The sequence below is a fragment of the Eschrichtius robustus genome, chromosome 3 (assembly GCF_028021215.1).
Source record: "Eschrichtius robustus isolate mEscRob2 chromosome 3, mEscRob2.pri, whole genome shotgun sequence".
Taxonomy (NCBI): domain Eukaryota; kingdom Metazoa; phylum Chordata; class Mammalia; order Artiodactyla; family Eschrichtiidae; genus Eschrichtius; species Eschrichtius robustus.
This window is the reverse complement of record NC_090826.1, coordinates 715,519-735,974: the sequence shown is the minus strand read 5'-3', so window position 1 is coordinate 735,974 and position 20,456 is coordinate 715,519. Positions and strand designations below refer to the sequence as shown.

At 67.8% G+C, this 20,456-nt stretch overlaps 2 protein-coding genes across 8 annotated transcripts; both read left to right on the top strand.

Moving 5' to 3' along the window:
* Positions 1 to 508: 508 nt before the first annotated feature.
* Positions 509 to 4,810, top strand: MXRA8 (matrix remodeling associated 8). Of its 3 annotated transcripts, none has more exons than XM_068538661.1 (10): positions 509 to 626; positions 1,650 to 1,673; positions 1,772 to 2,077; positions 2,170 to 2,271; positions 2,372 to 2,851; positions 2,983 to 3,141; positions 3,325 to 3,361; positions 3,442 to 3,518; positions 3,612 to 3,692; positions 3,914 to 4,810. In XM_068538661.1, exons 1-10 carry the CDS (start codon positions 578 to 580, stop codon positions 3,937 to 3,939), a joined length of 1,341 nt encoding a protein of 446 aa, XP_068394762.1. In that variant the 5' UTR covers positions 509 to 577; the 3' UTR covers positions 3,940 to 4,810. The 3 variants fall into 3 exon arrangements, with proteins under 3 accessions (XP_068394762.1, XP_068394760.1, XP_068394759.1); XM_068538659.1 differs by having other exon boundaries at positions 3,872 to 4,810; XM_068538658.1 differs by having other exon boundaries at positions 3,869 to 4,810.
* Positions 4,811 to 7,709: 2,899 nt separating this feature from the next.
* DVL1 (dishevelled segment polarity protein 1) lies at positions 7,710 to 19,626 on the top strand. Of its 5 annotated transcripts, none has more exons than XM_068538656.1 (15): positions 7,710 to 7,944; positions 13,295 to 13,364; positions 13,492 to 13,613; positions 13,896 to 13,999; positions 14,242 to 14,380; positions 14,615 to 14,708; positions 14,787 to 14,856; positions 14,939 to 15,078; positions 15,154 to 15,230; positions 15,319 to 15,386; positions 15,520 to 15,597; positions 16,293 to 16,424; positions 16,509 to 16,676; positions 16,779 to 16,985; positions 18,261 to 19,626. In XM_068538656.1, exons 1-15 carry the CDS (start codon positions 7,775 to 7,777, stop codon positions 18,647 to 18,649), a joined length of 2,028 nt encoding a protein of 675 aa, XP_068394757.1. In that variant the 5' UTR covers positions 7,710 to 7,774; the 3' UTR covers positions 18,650 to 19,626. The 5 variants fall into 5 exon arrangements, with proteins under 5 accessions (XP_068394757.1, XP_068394756.1, XP_068394755.1 ...); XM_068538655.1 differs by having other exon boundaries at positions 15,520 to 15,672; XM_068538654.1 differs by having other exon boundaries at positions 14,615 to 14,856.
* The last annotated feature ends 830 nt before the right edge of the window (positions 19,627 to 20,456 follow it).

The window sequence follows — 20,456 nt, the reverse complement described above, 5'->3', positions numbered from 1 at the left end:
GAGGAAATGCAGCCCCCAGAGGCGAAGGGTCACCACAGGGCCAACGGGAAGACCTGGTGGTCTGGCAGCCTGGGGTCCTTGGGGTCGGGCCCAGGATGCCTTTCTGCTGGCCTGCAGTGGGGGGATGCCTTGGCCAGTGTTCCCTTACAGAGGTGCTGGTGAGGAGATGCTCCCCCCAGAACCCCAGACCTGCAGTGGCCCCAGAAGGGCTCCGTATGTATGTCACAGACACCCACAAGGCATCTGGGGCCATACCCTCAGGCCCCCCTGCCCCTTCTGGGCTGGGCTACTGCCACCTTCTCCAGGACCCAAGCCAGAGTGACTCCCCTCACCCTTGGGAACACAGTGGCCAAGGCCTGACACCTCCCACCAGGCCGGCCAAGGACCAAGGACCAAGGACCGGGGGAAGGCCGGGGAGGCCAAGGGGCCGGGCAGGAGCGGAGGGGGGCGGTCTGCTCCGTGATGTCACAGCGGGTGCTGTGGAGGGGGAGGGGGAGGGGGGCCGGGCTGTTTTTCTGGAGAGTTAGAGCCTGAGTGAGACAAAGCGCCGGCGGGCCAGGCGGGCCAGGCAGGCGCCATGGAGCTGCGGGCCCGGGTCCTGCTCTGGAAACTTGTGCTTCTGCAGAGTGAGTTCGGGTGTGGGGGCGGGATCGGGGGGCAGGAGCCGCTGGTGGGTCTGAGCCCGAGCCCAGGGTTGGGGGGGGGGGTGCCTCAGCCGGGAAGGGGTGGGTCTGGGGGCCTCAGAGGGAGCTGCTCACCACAAGAAGGCTCCCAGGACGTGGAGGTGGTGAGGCCTCAGGTCAGGTCCCACAGAACTTCCCCTCACTGGACGCTGGAGACAGGCCGGGCAGGGAGGGAGGCCAAGGCGGGGGCTCCTCCTGGGGTCCCTGGCGCCCCCCACTTCTCTGGGACGCCCCTCAGGCCTGTGCTTCTCTGTTGTCAGGAGGGGAGTGGGTGGGGGACTGAGGGGGGCTCGCAGGGTCTGCTCCCAGGCCCCTGAGCTCACCCCCCCACCCCACCCCTTCCGGGCTGGCCTGCTGACCCGGCACATTCCTCCCTCCGGCTGGGCACCCGGCCACATCTCTGGAGCAGGAATTTGGTGTGTGGGGTGGCAGATGGTGGGGTCACTCCGCACTTCCAGCCTTCTCGTGCTTCAGACCTCTGCCCTTCGGGAAGGCCGAGGGGGCTGCTGGGTGGGGCGCCAGCCGTCTGAGGACCCTGGAGGGCTTGTGCGGCATGGCCCCGGGCAGGTGCCACACCGGATATGCACGTGCAGAAGCCCGGCAAACCAGCCCGAGGTGTCAGGCGCTGGTGCTCTTGTGGCCTTGCTGCAGTGATGGTTAGGGTGGCCGCCATTCCTGAATGTGGCGCTTGGTGACAGGCACACATCCAGAGCTGGCCTGGCCCCACCACTCACCCACAGCCTGGGCAGGTGGCCATGAGGATTAAGCGGGGGCCTGGGAGAGGTGGGGGGAAGGAGACCCCCGCCTCTGCCCTCCTGGCTTCTCTGGAGTTACCCCCACCTGTTAAGAGGGTGTCCTTAGCACCGACCTCAGCGAGGACTATCGAAGGGGCCCAGGGAGCCAAGTGGGGGCCGGTTCGGGTGGGTGACCCCTCCCCAGTATGACTCTTGCTTCCTCTCCTTCCAGGCTCTTCTGTCCTTCTGTCCTCAGGTTAGTGACCACCCTCCCCTGGGAACCCTTGCTAGCCCCACCCTGTACCTGTCCCCTTGGGTCTCACCCCTGCCGCGGTCACTTCCCCTCTCCACCAGGGCCAGCCGGGCCCGCGACCCCCGGCAGCTCCGTGGTGTCCGAGTCTGCAGTGAGCTGGGCAGCCGGCGCCCGTGCGGTGCTGCGCTGTCAGAGCCCGCGCATGGTGTGGACGCAAGACCGGCTGCACGACCGCCAGCGCGTGGTCCACTGGGACCTCAGCGGCGGCCCGGCCGGCGGCCCCGCGCGCCGACTCGTGGACATGTACTCGGCGGGCGAGCAGCGCGTGTACGAGCCGCGCGACAGCGGCCGCCTGCTGCTGACCCCCTCCGCCTTCCAGGACGGCAACTTCTCGCTGCTCATCCGCGGTACGGCCCGAGGGACCGAGCGGGGGCGGGGCTGCGGGGGCGCGGGCGAGGCCGCGGAGCTCATCGCTGGGTTCCCCCGGTCCGGTCCGTAGCGGTGGAGGAGACAGACGAGGGGCTGTACACCTGTAACCTGCACCACCATTACTGCCACCTCTACGAGAGCCTGGCCGTGCGCCTCGAGGTCACCGACGACCGTGAGTGTGCCCCCACCCCCGCCTGTGCGCTCCCACCCCCGCCCCGCTCCCTCCGGGCCCCCTGCAGGCCCGGGGTCCCTGACCGGCCTCGCTCCCCCAGCCCGGGCCGCCGGCGCGCACTGGGACGGCGAGAAGGAGGTGCTGGCGGTGGAGCGCGGCGCGCCCGCGTTGCTGACGTGCGTGAACCGCGCGCACGTGTGGACCGACCGGCACCTGGAGGAGGCGCAGCAGGTAGTGCACTGGGACCGGCAGCCGCCCGGGGTGCCGCACGACCGCGCGGACCGCCTGCTCGACCTGTACGCGTCCGGCGAGCGCCGCGCCTACGGGCCGCCCTTCCTGCGGGAGCGCGTGGCGGTGGGGGCGGACGCCTTCGCGCGCGGCGACTTCTCGCTGCGCATCGACCCGCTGGAGCCGGCAGACGAGGGCACCTACTCCTGCCACCTGCACCACCACTACTGCGGCCTGCACGAGCGCCGCGTCTTCCACCTGAAGGTCACCGAGCCCGCTGCCCGGCCGCCCCCGCGGGACTCGCCGGGCAACGGCTCCAGCCACAGCGGCGCGCCCGGCCCGGGTGCAGGAGGCACGTCTGCGGCCCCCTCCGGCCCCAAATCAGGGACTCCAGCGTTGCGGGGGGAGGGCCCCGCGGGCTGAGGCCGGCCCGGGTCGGCGCGCTGCGCGCCCCCTGACGCGGTCCCCGCCCGGTCCCCGCAGACCCCACGCTGGCGCGCGGCCGCAGCGTCATCAACGTCATCGTGCCCGAGGGCCGGGCCCACTTCTTCCAGCAGCTGGGCTACGTGCTGGCCACACTGCTGCTCTTCATCCTGTTGCTCATCACCGTCATCCTGGCCACCCGACAGCGCCGCCGCGGAGGTGAGCGGGGGGTGGCGGGGGCTCGCGACGCCGGGGCTGAGGCCAGCGCTAGGAGGTCTTCCCCGGCCGGAGGCGGGACTTGGGGCGCAGTGGCCCGAGCAGAGGGCCCCATGAGCCTCGTTGGCTGGGCTGGGGGGGCTGGGGAAGGGGGAGGCTGCCCCCAACACGACTCTCCCTCCCCAGGCTACGAATACTCCGACAAGAAGTCCAAGTCCAAGGGGTGAGTGCCCCTTCCGGCTCTCCCGGGGACCAGGCAGACCTGCCCACCGCTCTAACCTCCCACCACCCTCCCGCTTCCAGGAAGGATGTGAACATGGTGGAGTTTGCTGCGGCTGCCAGGGACCAGGCTCTTTACAGGAGGGAGGACATCCGACTAGGTGAGGGAGACCAAAGGGACAGACTGTGGCTCCCAGGCCTGGGGTGAGGGAGGCACGTCTCTGAGGCCTCACCCTGCCCTCTCCCTGCACCAGGTTACAAAAACAACCTCCTGAAGGAGAGGGTTGAGCTGTCCCACAGCCCCCTGCCCGCCAAGAGCATCGACTTGGACAAAGGTGAGCTGAGGTGCAGGGGGAGACCCCTGCCCATCTCAGAGCTGGGCTGTACCTCTTGCCACCCACTCAGAGCCCCAACACACCAGGCAGCCCTGCGGGCAGGAGTCCCCTGCCACCTCAGTGCTCCAGAAGTCCCTGGGCAGTCCTGATGGTAGTCTGCCCTGTTTCCCCCGCAGCAGAGGGGCAGAGGGCAGACACCCGCCTGTCCCCTTGGCTTCCAGAGTTCCGGAAGGAGTACTGCAAATAAGGCGACCCCGGGCTCCTGGCTGGGCCAGCAGCTCTGCCAGCTCTTGTCTGTCCACCTCGGAAGACTCTTCCTGCCCCCCATGCAGCTCACCCGGCCCCCCTTCCAGCGGCTGGTCCCGCTGTCCTGGAACTTGGCCTGGACTGGTGCAGGGTGAGGCTGCCTCCAGACCCCTCTTGGGGGCCACCGGATCCTCATATGCGATCGTGGGCTCCTTAGGACTCTGCCGGCACTGCAGCCGGGCCCCTTCAGCAGCCCTCGGCCGGTGCTCTTCCCTCCTCGCATGGCCAAGACCCCGCTGATGTTCACCAGTCTCTCAGGCTCTCCTGGCCTCTGCCCACTGGGGCCTGGGAGCCCCACCTCTGCAGGGAGAGGGGCGTGAGGGGGCTCAGTGGGGATTCTTGGAGCTGGGGTCAGCCTCAGGCCTGGCACTCCCACCCCTTCCTTGCCCCGTCCTTAGGGGAGCTGCCTGCCAGCTCCCCTCAACGGCACCCCGAGTTACGCTGCCAGGCTGTCTTGGGCTCTGCATGGTAACCCGAGGACCGTGCACTCCAGGCCCAGGGCTAGTGTCCCTCTGTGCTGCGTCCGGCTTCCTGGGGCCCCCTCTCTGCTTTCCACCCTGCTTCAGCCCTGTTTCCAGCAAGCTGCCTTGACAGTCACTAGGCTCCATGTGATTTCTGATCCTGACTCCCTTCCCTCCGCCCCTCCTTGGGCTGGAGTCTGGGGGTGAGGCCTCATTTGACTCTGTTCTGGCTGAGGACAGGAGGGGGTGTGAAGATGGTTTTAGAGTGGCCAGTGCTGCCACTCCTGACACCCCACATTTGCTCATCCTGGGGAATTGCTATCATCTCAATAAAGACCACATCTGATTTTAGACTTGGCCCCAGGTATGCCTCTACAGCTCCCCTCCATGTCCCCGGGGGGCAGAGTCTGGCCCTTGGGGACCCCCAAGTGTTCGCCTTCATCTGAAGTCCTACTGTCATCACCCATTCCTTTGGGTGGGAAGTCTGGGTCTGGGTGTCCTGAGAAGGGCAACATCAGAGCTGATTGTGTGCACTTACTCCTGGTTGTGAAGCAGTTTCAGATCCTCTTCTGAGGGTTTATTGGACGTGAGAGAGGGGAGCACGTTGGTGGACGTGAGGACAGAGGGCAGACTGTATTAGTTCAGTCCTCTGAGAAGAGAAGCAGATGCCAGGATGGGCTCAGTGAGTGAGGAAAAAGGGGGAGGAAGCAGGTAGCGGGAGAGCCCTCAGAGGGGTGCCAGCAGGACAGGAGGGGGAGGGAGGGGAGCTGCGGTAGGAAGAAGCCTGTTTCTCCAACCCTGACCCCATCCTCCAAGGCCCTCAGGGACAGCAGGGGGCAGGAGGGGGCGACTGTCACCCTAAGTTGGAAAACCCAGAGCGATGGGCTGAGATCATGACCTGCTGAATGAGGAAGCACAAGCCACCCACACGGGGGGGGGGGGGGGGGGGGCGGTCCACAGGTGGCTCCCTCTGCATCCGAGCTCTCACCTGGGGGAGGTGAAAACCCCGGGGTCGTTTTGATGAAGGCCCAGTTTCAAGCCCTCACACAAAGAAATAGAGTCGTGAAATGTGTTCCTTACAGATCCAGGGGGGTGTGTGTGCTCGGGGAGCCAGGGGAAGGGCAGTCCTCCATCCAGGTCACCAGTGAGCAGGAGATGGACAGCAGGGTAGCAAGCACCTAGAACTTGTAAGGTGGTTGCAGCAGCAGTCACTGACTTTCACGGGCTCAGCTCTGAGTGGTTATTTTAAAAGGTGCCCAGGAAAAAAGCAAGGCAGGAACTTGTGGTGGGAATCATGAGCTTGGGTCCTCATCTAAATGTCCAGGTTCTGGATGTGAGGATTGTCATACAGTAAAATACCTGGGCAATAACTCAAAATAGCTGCTTTCTCATCACACCCCCACAAGGACCCCACAGTGGCAAAGGCAGGGAGGGAGGCTGGGGCACGGAGCTGTGACTCCCCCCAGCCCAGTGACCCCCGGTCCCACAGTGGCCACATGCCACTGGACAAGGCCCTTCCTGTCAGGGCTCAGGTTCTGGCCACACACTCAGGCCCCTTGCAGGGCCCCAGCCCAACCACATCAGCATCAGTCCCGGGATTGGCCTCTGGCTACCAGCCTCTGTCCTGTGACTTGGGCTGAGGGTCAGGTGGTCAGGTGGGAGAGAGGTTCAGGGGCAGGAGTGCAGCAGAGGCATCAGAGCCCCTGCATCTGTGTGACTGGCAGCCATTTGTGCCTGGCCTGGGGGATCTGGTCCCCTGGTGAGCTCTCAGAGTCTTCCTAACCCTGAACACCCAGAAGAGAGCCATGGTGTACCCTTCCTCTAAGGCAGTCCTGCCTGGGGAAACTGAGCCCCGAGGGGAGAAAGCCCAGGCTTGGCTGAGCGGGTGCCCACCTCACAGAGCCCAGGGGAGTGGAGGTCAGGACCCCTGCCTAGGTTCACCTGGGGGTGGTCCCCGGCCTGGACTCAGGGACTTATGGCCAAACTCTGGCTCCTCCAGTCAGTGATGGACTAATGAGGTCTCTTCTTGTGCTGGCCCACTGCGTGAGGATGGTCGTGACCTGACAGATGGGAGAGTCCCAGCTCCAGCCAGCTTCAAGGAGGGGCGCTGGGGACGGGCCTCACAGCAGCATGTGCCGCCCACCGGCAAAACTCTCAGGCCGCATCCTAGGGCCTCTCCCTTCTCACTCTTGCCAGCGTGGGCCTCCTTCTAGTGGCCTCAAGTTTTCGTCCTTGGGTGGGGTAGGGAGAGCCGCTCTCCCCATTGGGCTGGACCCTTCACAGCCGGAGGGGCGCTGCTCCGAGTCTCCCTTGACCCCAGGCAGGAGGACCCCAGGCAGGTTCGATGGACAGCGGCCGGGAAAAGGAGCCCTACACCTGCTGCCAGAAGCACCGTGCCCCTGCGTGCGCACAGCTGCCCGCACTGACCCCGCTGTCGCCTGAGCATCACATACACGTGCTCACACTTGCATTCCCTCGTCCACGCGTGCACCGGCATTCACTTGGCCCGTGTTTCTCGGAACCCCCGTGCGACCCGGCAGAGGGCGCGCCAGCTCGGAGCTGGCACGGGGGCGCAATGTGACCGAGTGTCGTCGACTCCGGCCCGGACACAATTCTCAGCTTCCCGCGGTGCCCCCGCAGCCCGCCGATGTGACCGCGGCGCCTCCGGACTCTGAAGAGGAGGAGGACCGGAGCCTGGCCGCGCGGAACCCCTCCGAGGGCTCCAGGCCGGGTGCAGAGCTTCCTGAGGGCCCCCACCCACCTCCTCCCCGCGGGGCGCGCCCGGCCGCCCAAGGGCCGAGAGCCGGGCGCCGAGGGCTGCCGGCCTGTGCACGCCGCGGCCGCGAGACGCGCGCGCCAGGGTCTCTGGGCCTGGACGCAGGCAGGGAGGCCCCGCCCCCCCCGCCGCGCCCGCGCGTGCGCAGCCCCGCCCCCGGGCCGCGGGCAGCCCGGTGACGTCAGGCCCGCCGCTCTCTGGCGCCCCCCGCGGCCGCGCGCAGCAGGGCCCGCGGTCCCTTTAACGCGCGGCCCGAGGGGGCGGCGGCGGGGCGCACGGACGCGGCGGGCCTCGCGCCCTCCCTGCCTGCGTCCCGGGCTGGGGGCGCATGGGTGGCCGCGGGCGGCGGGGCAGCAGCCGGGGTGTGCGCGGGGCCGGGGCCGGGGCTGAGGCCGGCAGGGCGGGCGGGGCCGGAGCGGCCGGGCGGGGGCGCGGGGGACTGGTCGCGGCTGGGCCGGGAGCGGCGCGCGGGCGGGGCGCGGGCCGGCGGCGGGGAGGCGCCCGCGTCCAAGGCCCGGGCCGGGCCTGAGCGCCGCGCCATGGCGGAGACCAAAATCATCTATCACATGGACGAGGAGGAGACGCCGTACCTGGTCAAGCTGCCCGTGGCGCCCGAGCGCGTCACGCTGGCCGACTTCAAGAACGTGCTCAGCAACCGGCCCGTGCACGCCTACAAATTCTTCTTCAAGTCCATGGACCAGGACTTCGGGTCAGTGGGCCACAGGGCCTGTGCGCGGGCGCGCGTGTGGGCACCTGTCTGCGCCAGGCGGGGCAGATCCTGGGGCTGTGACCCGGGCGGTGCCTCCCCGTGCCTGCGCACCCCGGTGCGGTGTGTCCCACCTGTCTGTGCCCTGAGCAGGGGACGCCTGGGCCCCTGACTGCCTGCCCAGGAGCCTGAGAGCTCTGGACGGTGGGCAGGCGAGGGTCCTGGCTTCTCCACCTGCCCTGGGTCCTGTCCTGAGTGTGTGTGACTTGCGGTGGAGGTCTGTAGTCCAGGTCGACCTCGAAAATACCACCTTGGCACCTGTCAGGCTCAGGGTTCTCTGCCCCCCTTATGTGGAGGACAGATGCTTAGGGATGGCCTGGAGAGCTTGCGATTCATGGGGCTTGGGGTCAGAGGAGCGTCCGAGTATTGGGGGGGGAGGGGTTGGGGTGGGGACAGGGTGCCGGCCACCCAGTGGGTTCCCTAGTTAGCATGGGGGAAATGAGGTGATCTGGGACAGGGGCACAGATCTGTCTGCTGGGGTCTGCAGACATTTCTGGAGGCTCAGGATAGCCTCCTCCTGACCCCCTTCTCCAGGGCCCTCGGGACAGGGCAGAGGTCAAGGGTCACTGGGGAACATGGGGCTTTATTCCATCCACCCCTGCCCTGGGGTTGCTGGCCACAGAGCCTCTGTCCCTGCTGAGCCACATGGCACTTGGGTTCCTGGGAGCGGCCCAGGCCAACTGCTGACTCGGGGCAGCTTCTGTGTCAGCGTCCCCATGTCTGCCCTTAGTGGTGGCTGTCCTGGCCGTGGGGACTTCCCGCTTGTGCTGGGCTGGGCCTCTGGAACGGTGAGCGGTGAGCTGGAGGCTGGCTGTCCGCTTGAGGCCTGACCCGGCACAGCCACGGGTAACCTGAGTCCCCTGCTCAGCGGTGCTGGGGTGGGGGCGGGGGGGGGCACGCAGAGGCCTCATGCGCCGAGCAGGTGTGCCTGGGTGCCCTCAGGCAGCCCGTGTCCTTGTCTGTGGCTGCGTCTCGGGACTTTGACATTGAGGCCATTTCCTGGATTCTGCGGTTTGCATGGGCCCTGGGCAGGCCCAGGTCAGGTCAGGCTGAGGCCACTTTGTGGCTCTCAGGAAGGCCTGAGGGACATGTGGGCAGCTGGACTCTCTCATACCTCCCCAACACCAGGGAGAGGCAGAGAAAGGGGCATGTGCTCTTGGCAGCCCGCAGCCCTGCCAGGCTCGTGTTAGGAGCCACCCCCAGGCTGGGCTCCACAGGGTGGGGCATTGATCTGGGGAGCCTGCCCTCGCTGGGTGATCTCCTGCAGTCTCACTGCTCTGGGTCTGCTCTGCTTTGGCTGTGAGCACTGGGTATGTGAAAGGGTGCTTTTGTTTTTAACTTAGTTTATTATTTCAACAAAAATTACTGAAGTCACACACACTTTGTCACAAACCAAAACCAGCAGGGAATGTGTGGCACAGTGTGTGCCCAGCCCCCTAGGTTGCTGCCCTTGGACCATGATCTGGGGTGCATCCTGAGGGCCCTGACCCTGGTCCTCCGTCTGGTAGCTGCTGAGCTGCAGAGACCCCTGCCCCCATCAAGGTGCACTCCCAGCAGAGGCTGGGCCTGCTGGAGGATTTGCAGGACCCATGGGTGCCCTGACCTAGGAGGTCAGTGGGCAGGGAGATCTGGGTCTTGAAGCACGAGTAGGAGTTCTTCAGGTTGTCTCAGCATGACTGGGATGCGGGGGGAGAGAACAAGACTGGGCTAGTAAACTGGACTGGGACAGGGGGAGGGATTGGGGTGACTCTGAAAGGTGCAATGGGCAGACAGAGCAGGGGAGGCTCACCTTATTCCCCACCCCCCAGACCTCTGGTTTGTGGCCTGTTGGCCTCAGGGACCCTTGGAGAGGATCTGCCTCCTTCCTCCCCTCCCCTGAGGTCTACCTACAGAGCTCCGAGTTTTATTTATTCTGTAGAATCATTTACTCAGTGTAATAAATTTCCTCTGGGAGGCGCTGAATAGTCACTCACACTTTAGTATAAACGAGAGCTGGAGGCTCACCCTAGATACCTAGTGGATGTAGATGGAGGTTGGGGAAAGTGGCGGCAGGTCCTGGCTGGGCTGGGGCAGCAGCCCCCTCATAAGAGGGGTGGCCTCAGATTGGGGACTATGAGGGCAACTGGTGAGCCTGGGCTTCCTGCCCCAACCCCTCAGCCCACTGTGGGCTGGGCCCTGAGTTCCTGGGGCCTCTGTTCCTGGCCACGGCTGGCCAGGAAGGGAACCCCTTCCCTTACTAAGTCTAAGGTGTGGCCACCGCCACGTGCTCTGGGCCGGGTCCCACTCCCCATGGGCATCTTTGGCTAAGTGGGTGGCGAGTCCTGCGCCCACCTCCCACTTTTCCCATGCAGGTCACAGGTTTTGTGTCCCAGCGAAGCTGGGGAGGGTCTCTGGACTTGTGCTGGGCTGGCCTGGAGGTGCCAGGCGTCGGGTTTGGTGAGTGGCAGTGCAGGGAGACATCTGGGCCCAACCTTTGGGCTGAGCGGCAGAGGGTGAGGGTGTCTGGCTCACAGGTTTCTGCTGCCGGGGCTGCCTTGCCGATTCCAGGCCTGGCTGGACTTGGCAGTGGCCCTGGCCCCGGCATCTCTGCACCAGGAGCTCCGGCCTGTGGGGCCATCTGTCTGTGGGCCCTGGGGGGTGCAGTGGGGGGCTGCGCTTGGCCTGGCCCAGGCTGCCCGAGCTCCCACTCTGCCCGCCATCTGGGGTCAGTGCCCTCAGTGGTGTTGGGTCACCCCCCGGAGCTTGTGGCAGGGCTTGGAGGACTGGGACCCGCTCACCCTGAGGCCTGCAGAGCCTGAGGCTGGGCAGGAGGCAGTGAGGGGACAGAGGAAGGCTCTGTGGGAGCTGAGGACCCCGACCCATGGGGGAACCCTGTGCCTCTGTGGACACAGTTGGGGCCATCCCACTGGGCCTCTGGGAGCCCAAGGGTCCCCCTGGGCCCCTGACTCAGCTCCAAGGGCCCCGCTCTGAGCAGATTCCTTGGCGGGGCGAGTCTGCGGGGGCAGCGGGTGGGGCTGGGCAGCCCAAGTTCTAGGGTAACTGGGATTTCGCCAGGAATTCTGAGGTTGTGGGCAAGATGCCAACGGGGGTGCCCCTGGGTGGCCACCACGAGGTTCAGTGTCTTCACTGACCACCACTCCTGAGGTCTACTCTCAGACCCGGGAGGCCCAGCTCGGGAGGGAGCCCTGGGGTTGTGTGGGGGGCATTTCCCCAGGCTTGGCCGAGGCCTCCCCCAACCCCACCCCCGACCTTGTCCCTATCCTTGGCCATCGCCGGGGGTGGGCAGCGTTGTGCCCCTGTGCCCTTTGTCCTGGGGGCTGGGGCACCTGCCCCTTCCTCCCTGCTGTCCCGGCCTAGCTGCCCCTCAGCGCCCCAACGCCCGGCGGAGGGCAGGATGCGCCGTAGTGCAGGCTGCAAGGTGTGCGTTTCGCAGGCTGGAGAGGGCCAGGGAAGCAGGGCCTCTGGGCCCTGGGAGGGGCGTTCGTGTGTGGGTGGGCTACATGGGGGCCTCAGGCAGCCCCGGGCGGTGGGTCATCTGGAGGCCCTGGCCGTGTGGGCACTCAGGGTGCTCCTGGGCCCCCCTGCCTGGGGTGTCCGCCTCTGGGGGAGCCAGGCAGGCCCCATGGTGTGAGTCAGAAAGGGCGGGGGCGGGGGGGCGGCAGGGGAGGCTGCCGGCCAGGCCACCTGGGCTGTGAAGTGGGAACCAGGTCCCTCCCGGGTCTCTGTTGCCGCAGTCACTCAGAGATGGTGCTCGGGGCCTGCTGGGCCCCCGGGAGGGCTTGCTGCAGCCCCCTGTCTGTTGGCTGCAGCTGGCAGAACCCCAAGCGTCCCCAGGCCACCGCAGGTCTTCCTGGGGTGACAGCCTTCGGTGTGGCCTCCTTGACTAAATCTTGGGCTGGGCCTCGGCCTCCCCAGAGCTCAGCTCTGCCAGACTGTGTTGCGTGAGTGGGGGCCACAAGCACAGTGTCTCCTCCTCACTGGGGAGAGGGGCGTCCTGAGAAATGACTCCTTCTGTCCCTTGTTCTGTCCACCTCATCTGTGCCTGTGTGGCTGGCCCTGGGATGCGTCTGGGGGGGGGTCACCGAAGGACCCTGGCGGGGTGCGCCCTCCCTCCCAGGCTGGCCCGTCTCCTCCGTCCACTCTGCCCTGAGGCCTTGGGCCCTCTCCTGGTGGGTGGGAGCGTCGTGTGCCACCTGCTGCTGCCGAGGACTAGCCGAGTCGCGGTGTCTGGTCCCAGCGGGCCACAAGGCCGCTTCCCGCCTGGTCTCCCGGCTCCTGTTTCTGCACTGGGCCCAAGTCCCAGGTGTAGGAACCTGCCACGCCGGGCAGGGCTGGCCTCCAGGGGGCGGGGCCTTGGGGCACTCCTGCTGCAGGCCCCGCCCTGCCTGCCCTGCTCTCCGGGCCTCCGGGAGGCCGCAGTGTGGGATGTGTCTGGGCCACAGCACTGCCCGCCCTGCCCCGTGGCCCTTCCCCTGCTGCCCTCCTCACCCTTTTGAACCTGACACCTGGACCTCCCCAACCAGTTTCTGACCCCAGGGTCATTGGCCTCCTTCCCAGTTAGCATTGCCCTGGCCCTTGGCGACCTGCCTCTCCCACCCCACCCCAAGCCCACCTGACTGTGGGCAGCATTAAAGGATAGGCCAGGGCTAGCCGCTGGGCAGTGGGTATGGCTGGTGGGGCTTGCTGCCCTCCAGGGCCTGAGGCTTCTCTGTGGGCCCAGCTGGCCCTGAGCTTGGCTGCCCTTCCAGGTCTCGAGTTGGGCTGGTGCCATGAGTGGGGGTCTGTTTCTGTCTCCCTGGCTGGGCCGATGGGCCAGGAGGGCGGTGGCCTGCCCTCGGAGTGTGTGCGTGTGGGTCTGTGTGTTGTGCCCTCTCGACCTGCCCGTATCTGTGGGGTCTGACTGCGTCCGCATCTTTGCTGAGGCCTGCTGTGAACCAGGCCCTGTTCTAGGCTGGTGCGGTGGGCTCTGCCCTCACCATCCACAGGCCGGGGGGGCACAGAGGTGCAGAGCAAGGCAGATACTCGCATTTTAGGGCCGTCCAGGCAGTGACTCTTGGTGCTGGGAGTGTCTGGGCCCCCTTGGACCTGGGCCCTGGAAGGGACCCTTGGAAGGATGGTAAAGGTTCCTGGGAAGGGAAGTGCTGGGTGGGGGCGTCCGCACAGGCTGACACCTGGGCGTGTGGCTGGACGCCCCGTGTGGCCCGCACCCCGGACGAGCTGGGGGCCCTCCTCCAGAGCCCAGTCCTGGGAGCAGGCCCCCCTGCAGTGACCTCACGGCTGCGTCCGCCCGCAGGGTTGTGAAGGAGGAGATCTCCGACGATAATGCTAGGCTGCCCTGCTTCAACGGCCGCGTGGTCTCCTGGGTGAGTCCACGGGATGCTGGCAGAGGGCCCTGGGCTGCTGGGAGTGGAGGAGGCTGGTCATCTGTGCCCCGGTGCCCTGCCAAGGGTCGCCTGGAAGCCGGTCCCTGAGCCCTGCTCTCCTCCGCAGCTGGTCCTGGCTGAGGGCACACACTCGGATGCAGGGTCTCAGGGCACTGACGGCCACGCAGACCTGCCCCCGCCTCTCGAGCGGACAGGTGGCATCGGGGACTCCCGGCCCCCCTCCTTCCAGTAAGGACTCTGAGGGGTGGCGCTGAGCCCAGTGGTTCTGAGGGGCCTGCGTCCTGCCAGGCCTGGTAGGGGTGGGGAGGGGCAGCTGAGCAGGGACCCGCGGTCAGTAGGCGCTGGTCAGCGGAGGAGGGGCGGGCGGAGAGGCCTGGAGCGGGCCAGCGGGCGGATGGGGGCCCCTGCTGGAGTCGGGGTCCCACCAGCCGAGGGGAGCAGAGGAGCTGGGAGGGCGTTCGAGGCATGAGTGGCCCGGCCGCCCCAGCCCAGCCCCCCTCGTCGGCACAGCCCGAATGTGGCCGGCAGCCGAGATGGGATGGACAACGAGACCGGCACGGAGTCCCTGGTCAGCCACCGGCGGGAGCGAGCCCGACGCCGGAACCGCGAGGAGGGTAACGAGGCCGCACCCTTGACCTCCCCGGGACCCCAAGGGCACCCCAAGCCCCTGCTGACCCCCAGGTACTGCCCTGTCCAGCGGGGGTCCCTTGGCAGAGGTTCCAGGACCCTAGTGGCTCCCCCAGCAACCCAGCGGTCACCCTGCCAGCTCCCAGGTCAACAGGTGCTCGAGGCTGCAGGGCCGCCCGTGACCTCCAGGGGACCCCACGGCCAGCCCCCCTCCCTGCTGTCCCCACAGCCGCCCGGACCAACGGGCACCCGAGGGGGGACCGGCGGCGGGACCTGGGGCTGCCCCCCGACAGCGCGTCCACCGTGCTGAGCAGTGAACTTGAGTCCAGCAGCTTCATCGACTCGGAGGAGGAGGACAACACCAGCCGGTGGGCGGGGGCGGGGGCGCGAGGCGAGGCGGGGCGGGGCGTGTGCGCAGGCGCGCGCGGGTGTGTCCGTGTGCATGTGCGTGTGGGCAGGGTCCCTGCTGGCGGCTCGCTGTCTTGGGGGGGCGGCTTTCCCCAGGTCTGGCCCCACCCCCGCCCCCTGGCCTCAGTTTCCCCAGCTGCGTGGGGGAGGGGGTGGCCAGGCCCTGACTCTGCGCCGACCCCCAACCCCGCCAGGCTGAGCAGCTCCACGGAGCAGAGCACCTCCTCCCGGCTCATCCGGAAGCACAAGCGCCGGCGGCGGAAGCAGCGCCTGCGGCAGACAGACAGGGTAGGTGTGGGCCCGAGCGGGCAGGTGGGTCCCAGGCGCGGTCGCACCCGCAGCCCCTCACCTGGCGCCGCCCCGCAGGCCTCCTCCTTCAGCAGCATCACGGACTCCACCATGTCCCTGAATATCATCACCGTCACGCTCAACATGGGTGAGGCCTCGGCGGGGCGGGTCCCTGGGCCGGGCACGGGGTCCTCGGATGGGGGGCACCTGCTCACCCCACCTCTCTGCAGAGAGGCACCACTTCCTGGGCATCAGCATCGTGGGCCAGAGCAACGACCGGGGCGACGGCGGCATCTACATCGGCTCCATCATGAAGGGCGGCGCCGTGGCCGCCGACGGCCGCATCGAGCCGGGTGACATGCTGCTGCAGGTGCGGGGCCGGGGGAGCCGCCGGGGGGCCAGGGGGCCGGCCCCCGCACCCACCGCGCTGACCCCTCGCCCCCAGGTGAACGACGTCAACTTTGAGAACATGAGCAACGACGACGCGGTGCGGGTCCTGCGGGAGATCGTGTCTCAGACGGGGTGAGGCGCGGGGCGGGCGGGGCGGGGCGGGGGCTGAGGCGTGGGGGGTCCCCCCGGGGCCTCGCCGTGTGACCCGCCCTCCCCGCAGTCCCATCAGCCTCACTGTGGCCAAGTGCTGGGACCCGACGCCCCGGAGCTACTTCACCATCCCGAGGGGTGAGTGACCCCACGGGGCCAGCGGGGCGGGGGCGGGGCGTGCCCAGCGCAGCCTGAAGGTCCTCTCTCCTCTGCGCCCCTGTGCTCTGCTTTCTCTCCCGCCGTCTGTCGTTGCCGCGCGGTGGCCGCCCAGCTGACCCCGTCCGGCCTATCGACCCGGCCGCCTGGTTGTCCCACACGGCGGCGCTGACCGGAGCCCTGCCCCGCTACGGTACGAGCCCCTGCTCCAGCGCCGTCACGCGCACCAGCTCGTCCTCACTAACCAGCTCGGTGCCCGGCGCTCCGCGTAAGTGGCGGCTCACGAGATCAGGGAACTGAGGCCCCAGGCGAGGGCCTGGCCGCGGCGCCCACCTGGCACGGTCGCACCCGAGGGCCGTGCCAGGCTCGAGCCTTCGCGCTGCTGCCAGGCCCGTGTGGTCAGACGCGTGCGGCTCCGACTGGGCCCCGCCCTCCTCCCGGCCTCTGTTCACGTGGTGGAGGCGGAAGACGCCTGGAGGGGCCCGGCCAGCCCAGGGGTCTGCGTGCGGGGCGGGGAGGGGCGGCTGTCTGCGTGGGGCCCTCATCCTGCTTTCCTGCCACTAACAAGACTAATAGCCCCGAGCTCGCGGGGGAGGGGGTTGAAGAGGCCCGATCTCCGCCCTTGGGGCTCTGGTCTGCAGGGCCGGGGGGCCTCGTCCTGGTTGGACCCGAGATTCTGAGGAAGCGCCTGCAGGGTAGGAGACAAAGGCCCACCCCCGTGCCGGCTCCCTGACCCTGCGGGGCTGTCAAGCAGTGGGGCTGGACCCCCCAGTCACTGGGCCAGCAGAGCCTGGCCTCTGAGGGCTGCGGCAGGTGGGGCCTGGGGTCCGTCTGACCCCCACCCCGTCTGTCAGCCACCCGGGCTGAGGAGGAGGCTGTGCCTTGCAGAGCTGGAGGAGGTGCCGCTGACGGTGAAGAGTGACATGGGCGCTGTCGTCCGGGTCATGCAGCTGCCGGACTCAGGCCTGGAGATCCGCGACCGCATGTGGCTCAAGATCACCATCGCCAACGCCGTCATCGGTGAGGGTCCCAGGGCCAGCAGAGGGGGCGGGGCGGGGACGGGGCGGCCGGGGGCCCCTGCCTGACGTCCGCCTGCCGTGCCAGGGGCGGACGTGGTGGACTGGCTGTACACACACCTGGAGGGCTTCCGTGAGCGCCGGGAGGCACGCAAGTACGCCAGCAGCATGCTGAAGCGCGGCTTCCTGCGGCACACGGTGAACAAGATCACCTTCTCCGAGCAGTGCTACTACGTCTTCGGGGACCTGTGCAGCAGTGAGTAGGGGCTGCGGGGCGGGGTCCCCAGAGGGCCCGCCCACCCCGCCCACCCCGCCCTCACCCCCACCCCCACCCCCACCCCCGCCTCCCCCTCCGCAGATCTCGCGGCCCTGAACCTCAACAGCGGCTCTAGCGGGGCCTCGGATCAGGACACGCTGGCCCCGCTGCCCCACCCGGCCGCCCCCTGGCCCCTGGGGCAGGGCTACCCCTACCAGTACCCGGGGCCCCCACCCTGCTTCCCGCCCGCGTATCAGGACCCCGGCTTCGGCTACGGCAGCGGCAGTGCTGGCAGTCAGCAGAGTGAAGGTGAGGGCCTCCCGCCCGGCCGCCACACCTTCCCCACCGCCTGGCTCTGCCCTGTGTGCCGGCTCCCCCGCCCTGTGAGCTCCCATCCGCTCTGTGCTTGGGCCCTGGGTGGCTCCTTTTAGAAGGGGCGAGTGGTCGAAGGGGGCCAGGGAGAAGAACCCGGAGACTTCAGGGGTTGCGTGTGGGGGCCGGTGCTTCAGCCGTGGCAGAGGCCGGAGGTGGTGTGAGAAGGATGGGGGCGTCGGGGTGTGGTGGCCCCGGTGGGGGAGCGGCACGGGGACCCCAGGACACAGTGGAGGACAGAGACCTCCGCCTTCCACATGCAGCCGGAGGTGACAGTTTCATAGACGGCCCAGCCCGATGCTGGGATGTGTGGGGCAGCTGAGCGGGAAGCTTGGGGTGTCCCTGAGGAGGGGACCTGTTGGAAGTGTCCCGAGGCTGAGTGGGGTCAGTGAGGCCCGTGGGCCCATGCCCCCAGCGTCCGGGGAGAGGTCTGGTGGCTGGCCCAGTGGACCCAGAAAGGGATGGGGAGACAGGAGAGTGGATCGGAGGGTAGCGGTGTCCAAGGGGAAGCCGTGTTGGGCACCTGTGGACCCTGGACAGGCCCAGCCGGCGGGGTCACGCCCTGGTAGCAGGGTGTGGGTGCCCAGCCGGGCCTGCTGTGTAACTCATCTATCCCTTGCTTTGTGCTGGGCAAGCCTTAGACTGAAGGACTAGCGGAACGGACCCTCGGGGCCGGTAAGCCAGGGTCCTGCCCGGCGTCCCTCCCGGCACGTCCCCAGCCAGTGGGCGTCTTCAGGTTCCCGACACTTCCTGAGCCCAGGAGGGGCTGAGCCGAGTGGCCAGCCAGGGCTCCGGGGTCAGATGAAAGGCGGGTCTTGGGTGGGGAGCCCAAGATGGCCAGCAGGTGTGCCGAGCACACACGGCCTTCTCTGGGCCTCAGTTTCTCAGCTGCAAGACCAGGCCCTCGGTTCAGGCACTGGGGTGAGGAGTGGGGGCACTGAGCTGGCCCCAGTGTCCCTGCCTGTCTGCCACTGCCCCCCCCTGCAACCCCCCCCCCCCCCCCCCCCCCGCTCCGGCCTGCTGTAGCTGCTCCTGCTTCCCTGGGCGGGGCCGGCCCAGCCCTCGTGTCTGCATGGCTCCCCCCCTCCACCTGCACCCCGGCTCAGGACCACCAGGTTCTGCCCCTGGTTGTCTTCGCAATGGCCGGCTATCTTAGAAGAGGCAAGGCCTGGCACTGACCGTCCCATTCCTCTCCCCCCTTCTTGACCCCAGGAAGCAAAAGCAGTGGGTCCACCCGGAGCGCTGGCGGGAGCAGCCGTCGGGCCCTGGGGCGCGAGAAGGAGAGCCGGTCGGCTGGAGCTGGGGGCAGTGGCAGCGAGTCGGACCACACAGTGCCAAGCGGGGTGGGCAGCGGCGGCTGGCGGGAGCGTCCTGCTAGCCAGCTCAGCCGTGGCAGCAGCCCGCGCAGCCAGGCCTCGGCCGCCGCCCCAGGGCTCCCCCCGCTGCACCCGCTGACAAAGGCGTACTCGGTGGTGGGCGGGCCGCCTGGGGGGCCGCCTGTCCGGGAGCTGGCCGCTGTCCCCCCAGAGCTGACGGGCAGCCGCCAGTCCTTCCAGAAGGCCATGGGGAACCCCTGTGAGTTCTTTGTCGATATCATGTGACCAAGGAGAGAGTGCTTCCAGCCTGGCCGTGGGGCAGCCAGTGGTCCTGCTGCCCCTGCAGGAGGGTGCTGCACCTGGAGCTGTGGCCTTCGTGGCCTTCCTGGGCCAGACCAGCCTCTGCTTTGTGCCATGGGGTCTGGGCCTGGCCAGAGTGGCAGCAGGCTAGAGGGGAGGGGCTGAGGGCAGCCCAGGCCACCGTAACCTGGATGGCAGCCCGTCCACTCCTGGCCAGAGGAGCTGTGTCTGTGCAGACCCTGGTGGGGGGCCTCCATCTCCCTGTGCTCAGGCAGGTCTGACCTGCCCCCCTTGGCGTGTGCCTCAGGGACCCGCACTCGCCCACAGTGCTGTGCACAGGGCCTCAGGTTGAGCTGAGAGGTGGCCGCTAGGCCTGGGCCCCCCTCTTCACCCGGTTCACAGGCCCCACCCCCCATCCTGCCCAGGCCGGGGTGGGGGGCCCTCTCGGGGGTAGGGTCCTAGCCCCGAGGCCTCTCTGTGGCTGCCCAGGGTCGGGATCTAATTTATTTATTTATTGCCTGGCCTGTGTGCTCCACGGGGTGGCGGCCAAGTCAGCTGTCCCCCACTCCCAGCCACTGGAGCAGAGTTTCATGTATTCCCCCCCCCCACCCCACCCCGCAGGGACACACGGTGTGTCGGAAGGTGTGCGGGAGGACGGTGAGGGGGAGATGGCAGGAGAGGGAAGGTGACCCTGAGGGCGAGGGCCACAGATGCACACAGCTGCTGCCGGGGCGGGGCCTGGGGCAGAGGGCGTGGCCAGCTCGCCCCTCCCCGCGGTCCTGGGGTGGCCGCCCACGCACGCACGCACGCACGCACGCACGCTGCTCCCGCCCAGCGTCGCCGGCCTGCACACGTCTGCACAGTAGATACCGAATGGAGCTGGAGCGTCGTCCGGATAGTTAATAGAGCTGCTTCTGTGTAAACGCTATTTTAAACACTGAAAAGCATTTAATTTTATGGGACTGATGTGTGATCTGTGTCTCTTTTTTCCCACTTTAGGAGATTGGGGTGCAGGGGCCGGGTCAGCTTCCCCAGGGTCCGGCCGAGAGCTGACCCAGGACTGGCTCGGTGCTGTCCTCTGGGTGCCAGCTCAGCGACAAGGCCCTGGCTGCAGCAGTCCTGGCGGGCGGTCTTCTGTCCGTGGTGCTGGGGTTGGGGGGGGGAGGGGGGAGGGGTGGTCTGTCCTTGCGGCTGGTGCTGGCCTTGGTGCTGACCCCCCACCCTGGCCGGGCTCTGTCCGCGGTGCTGGAGGTGACTGACCACATTCTACTGGCTCGCTGACCAGGGACAGAGAAGGGAGCTGGGTGCCCCCTCCTTCCTGAGCGGGTCTCTGCCCTGCACTGGGGCCCACAGTCAGGCACACACCCCTGCAGAAGGGTCAAGAAAGTCCCACCCCACCCACCAACCTCCCACTCCTACGATGCTTGGACAGGATGCTGGGTGGGGGCCCCAGGCTGGGCCCAGCCAGGCAAGTGGTACCCAGCTTTGCCTTCACATGGTTTGGCTGGGGGCTTTCCTGAACGCTCAGCCTGGGCTACGGGGGGCCCCGAGGAAGCCTCCATGAGGCTCTGTCTGGAACAGTGGCGCTGGGTCACCTGTGCAGGCCAGGGCTTGGCTGGTACAGGGACAGAGCCTGACTCTGGGGCCCCAGGGGTTGAGATCCCACGGAGCTGAGGCCCCTTATGCACTCTGGAGGTCACTGTGGGGTCAAGGTCAGCAGAACGTAGGGCTGGGGAGTCGCAGTGGAGTTGGAGCACAGTCTGCAGGTTGCAGCATAGGGACTCGGTCTGGG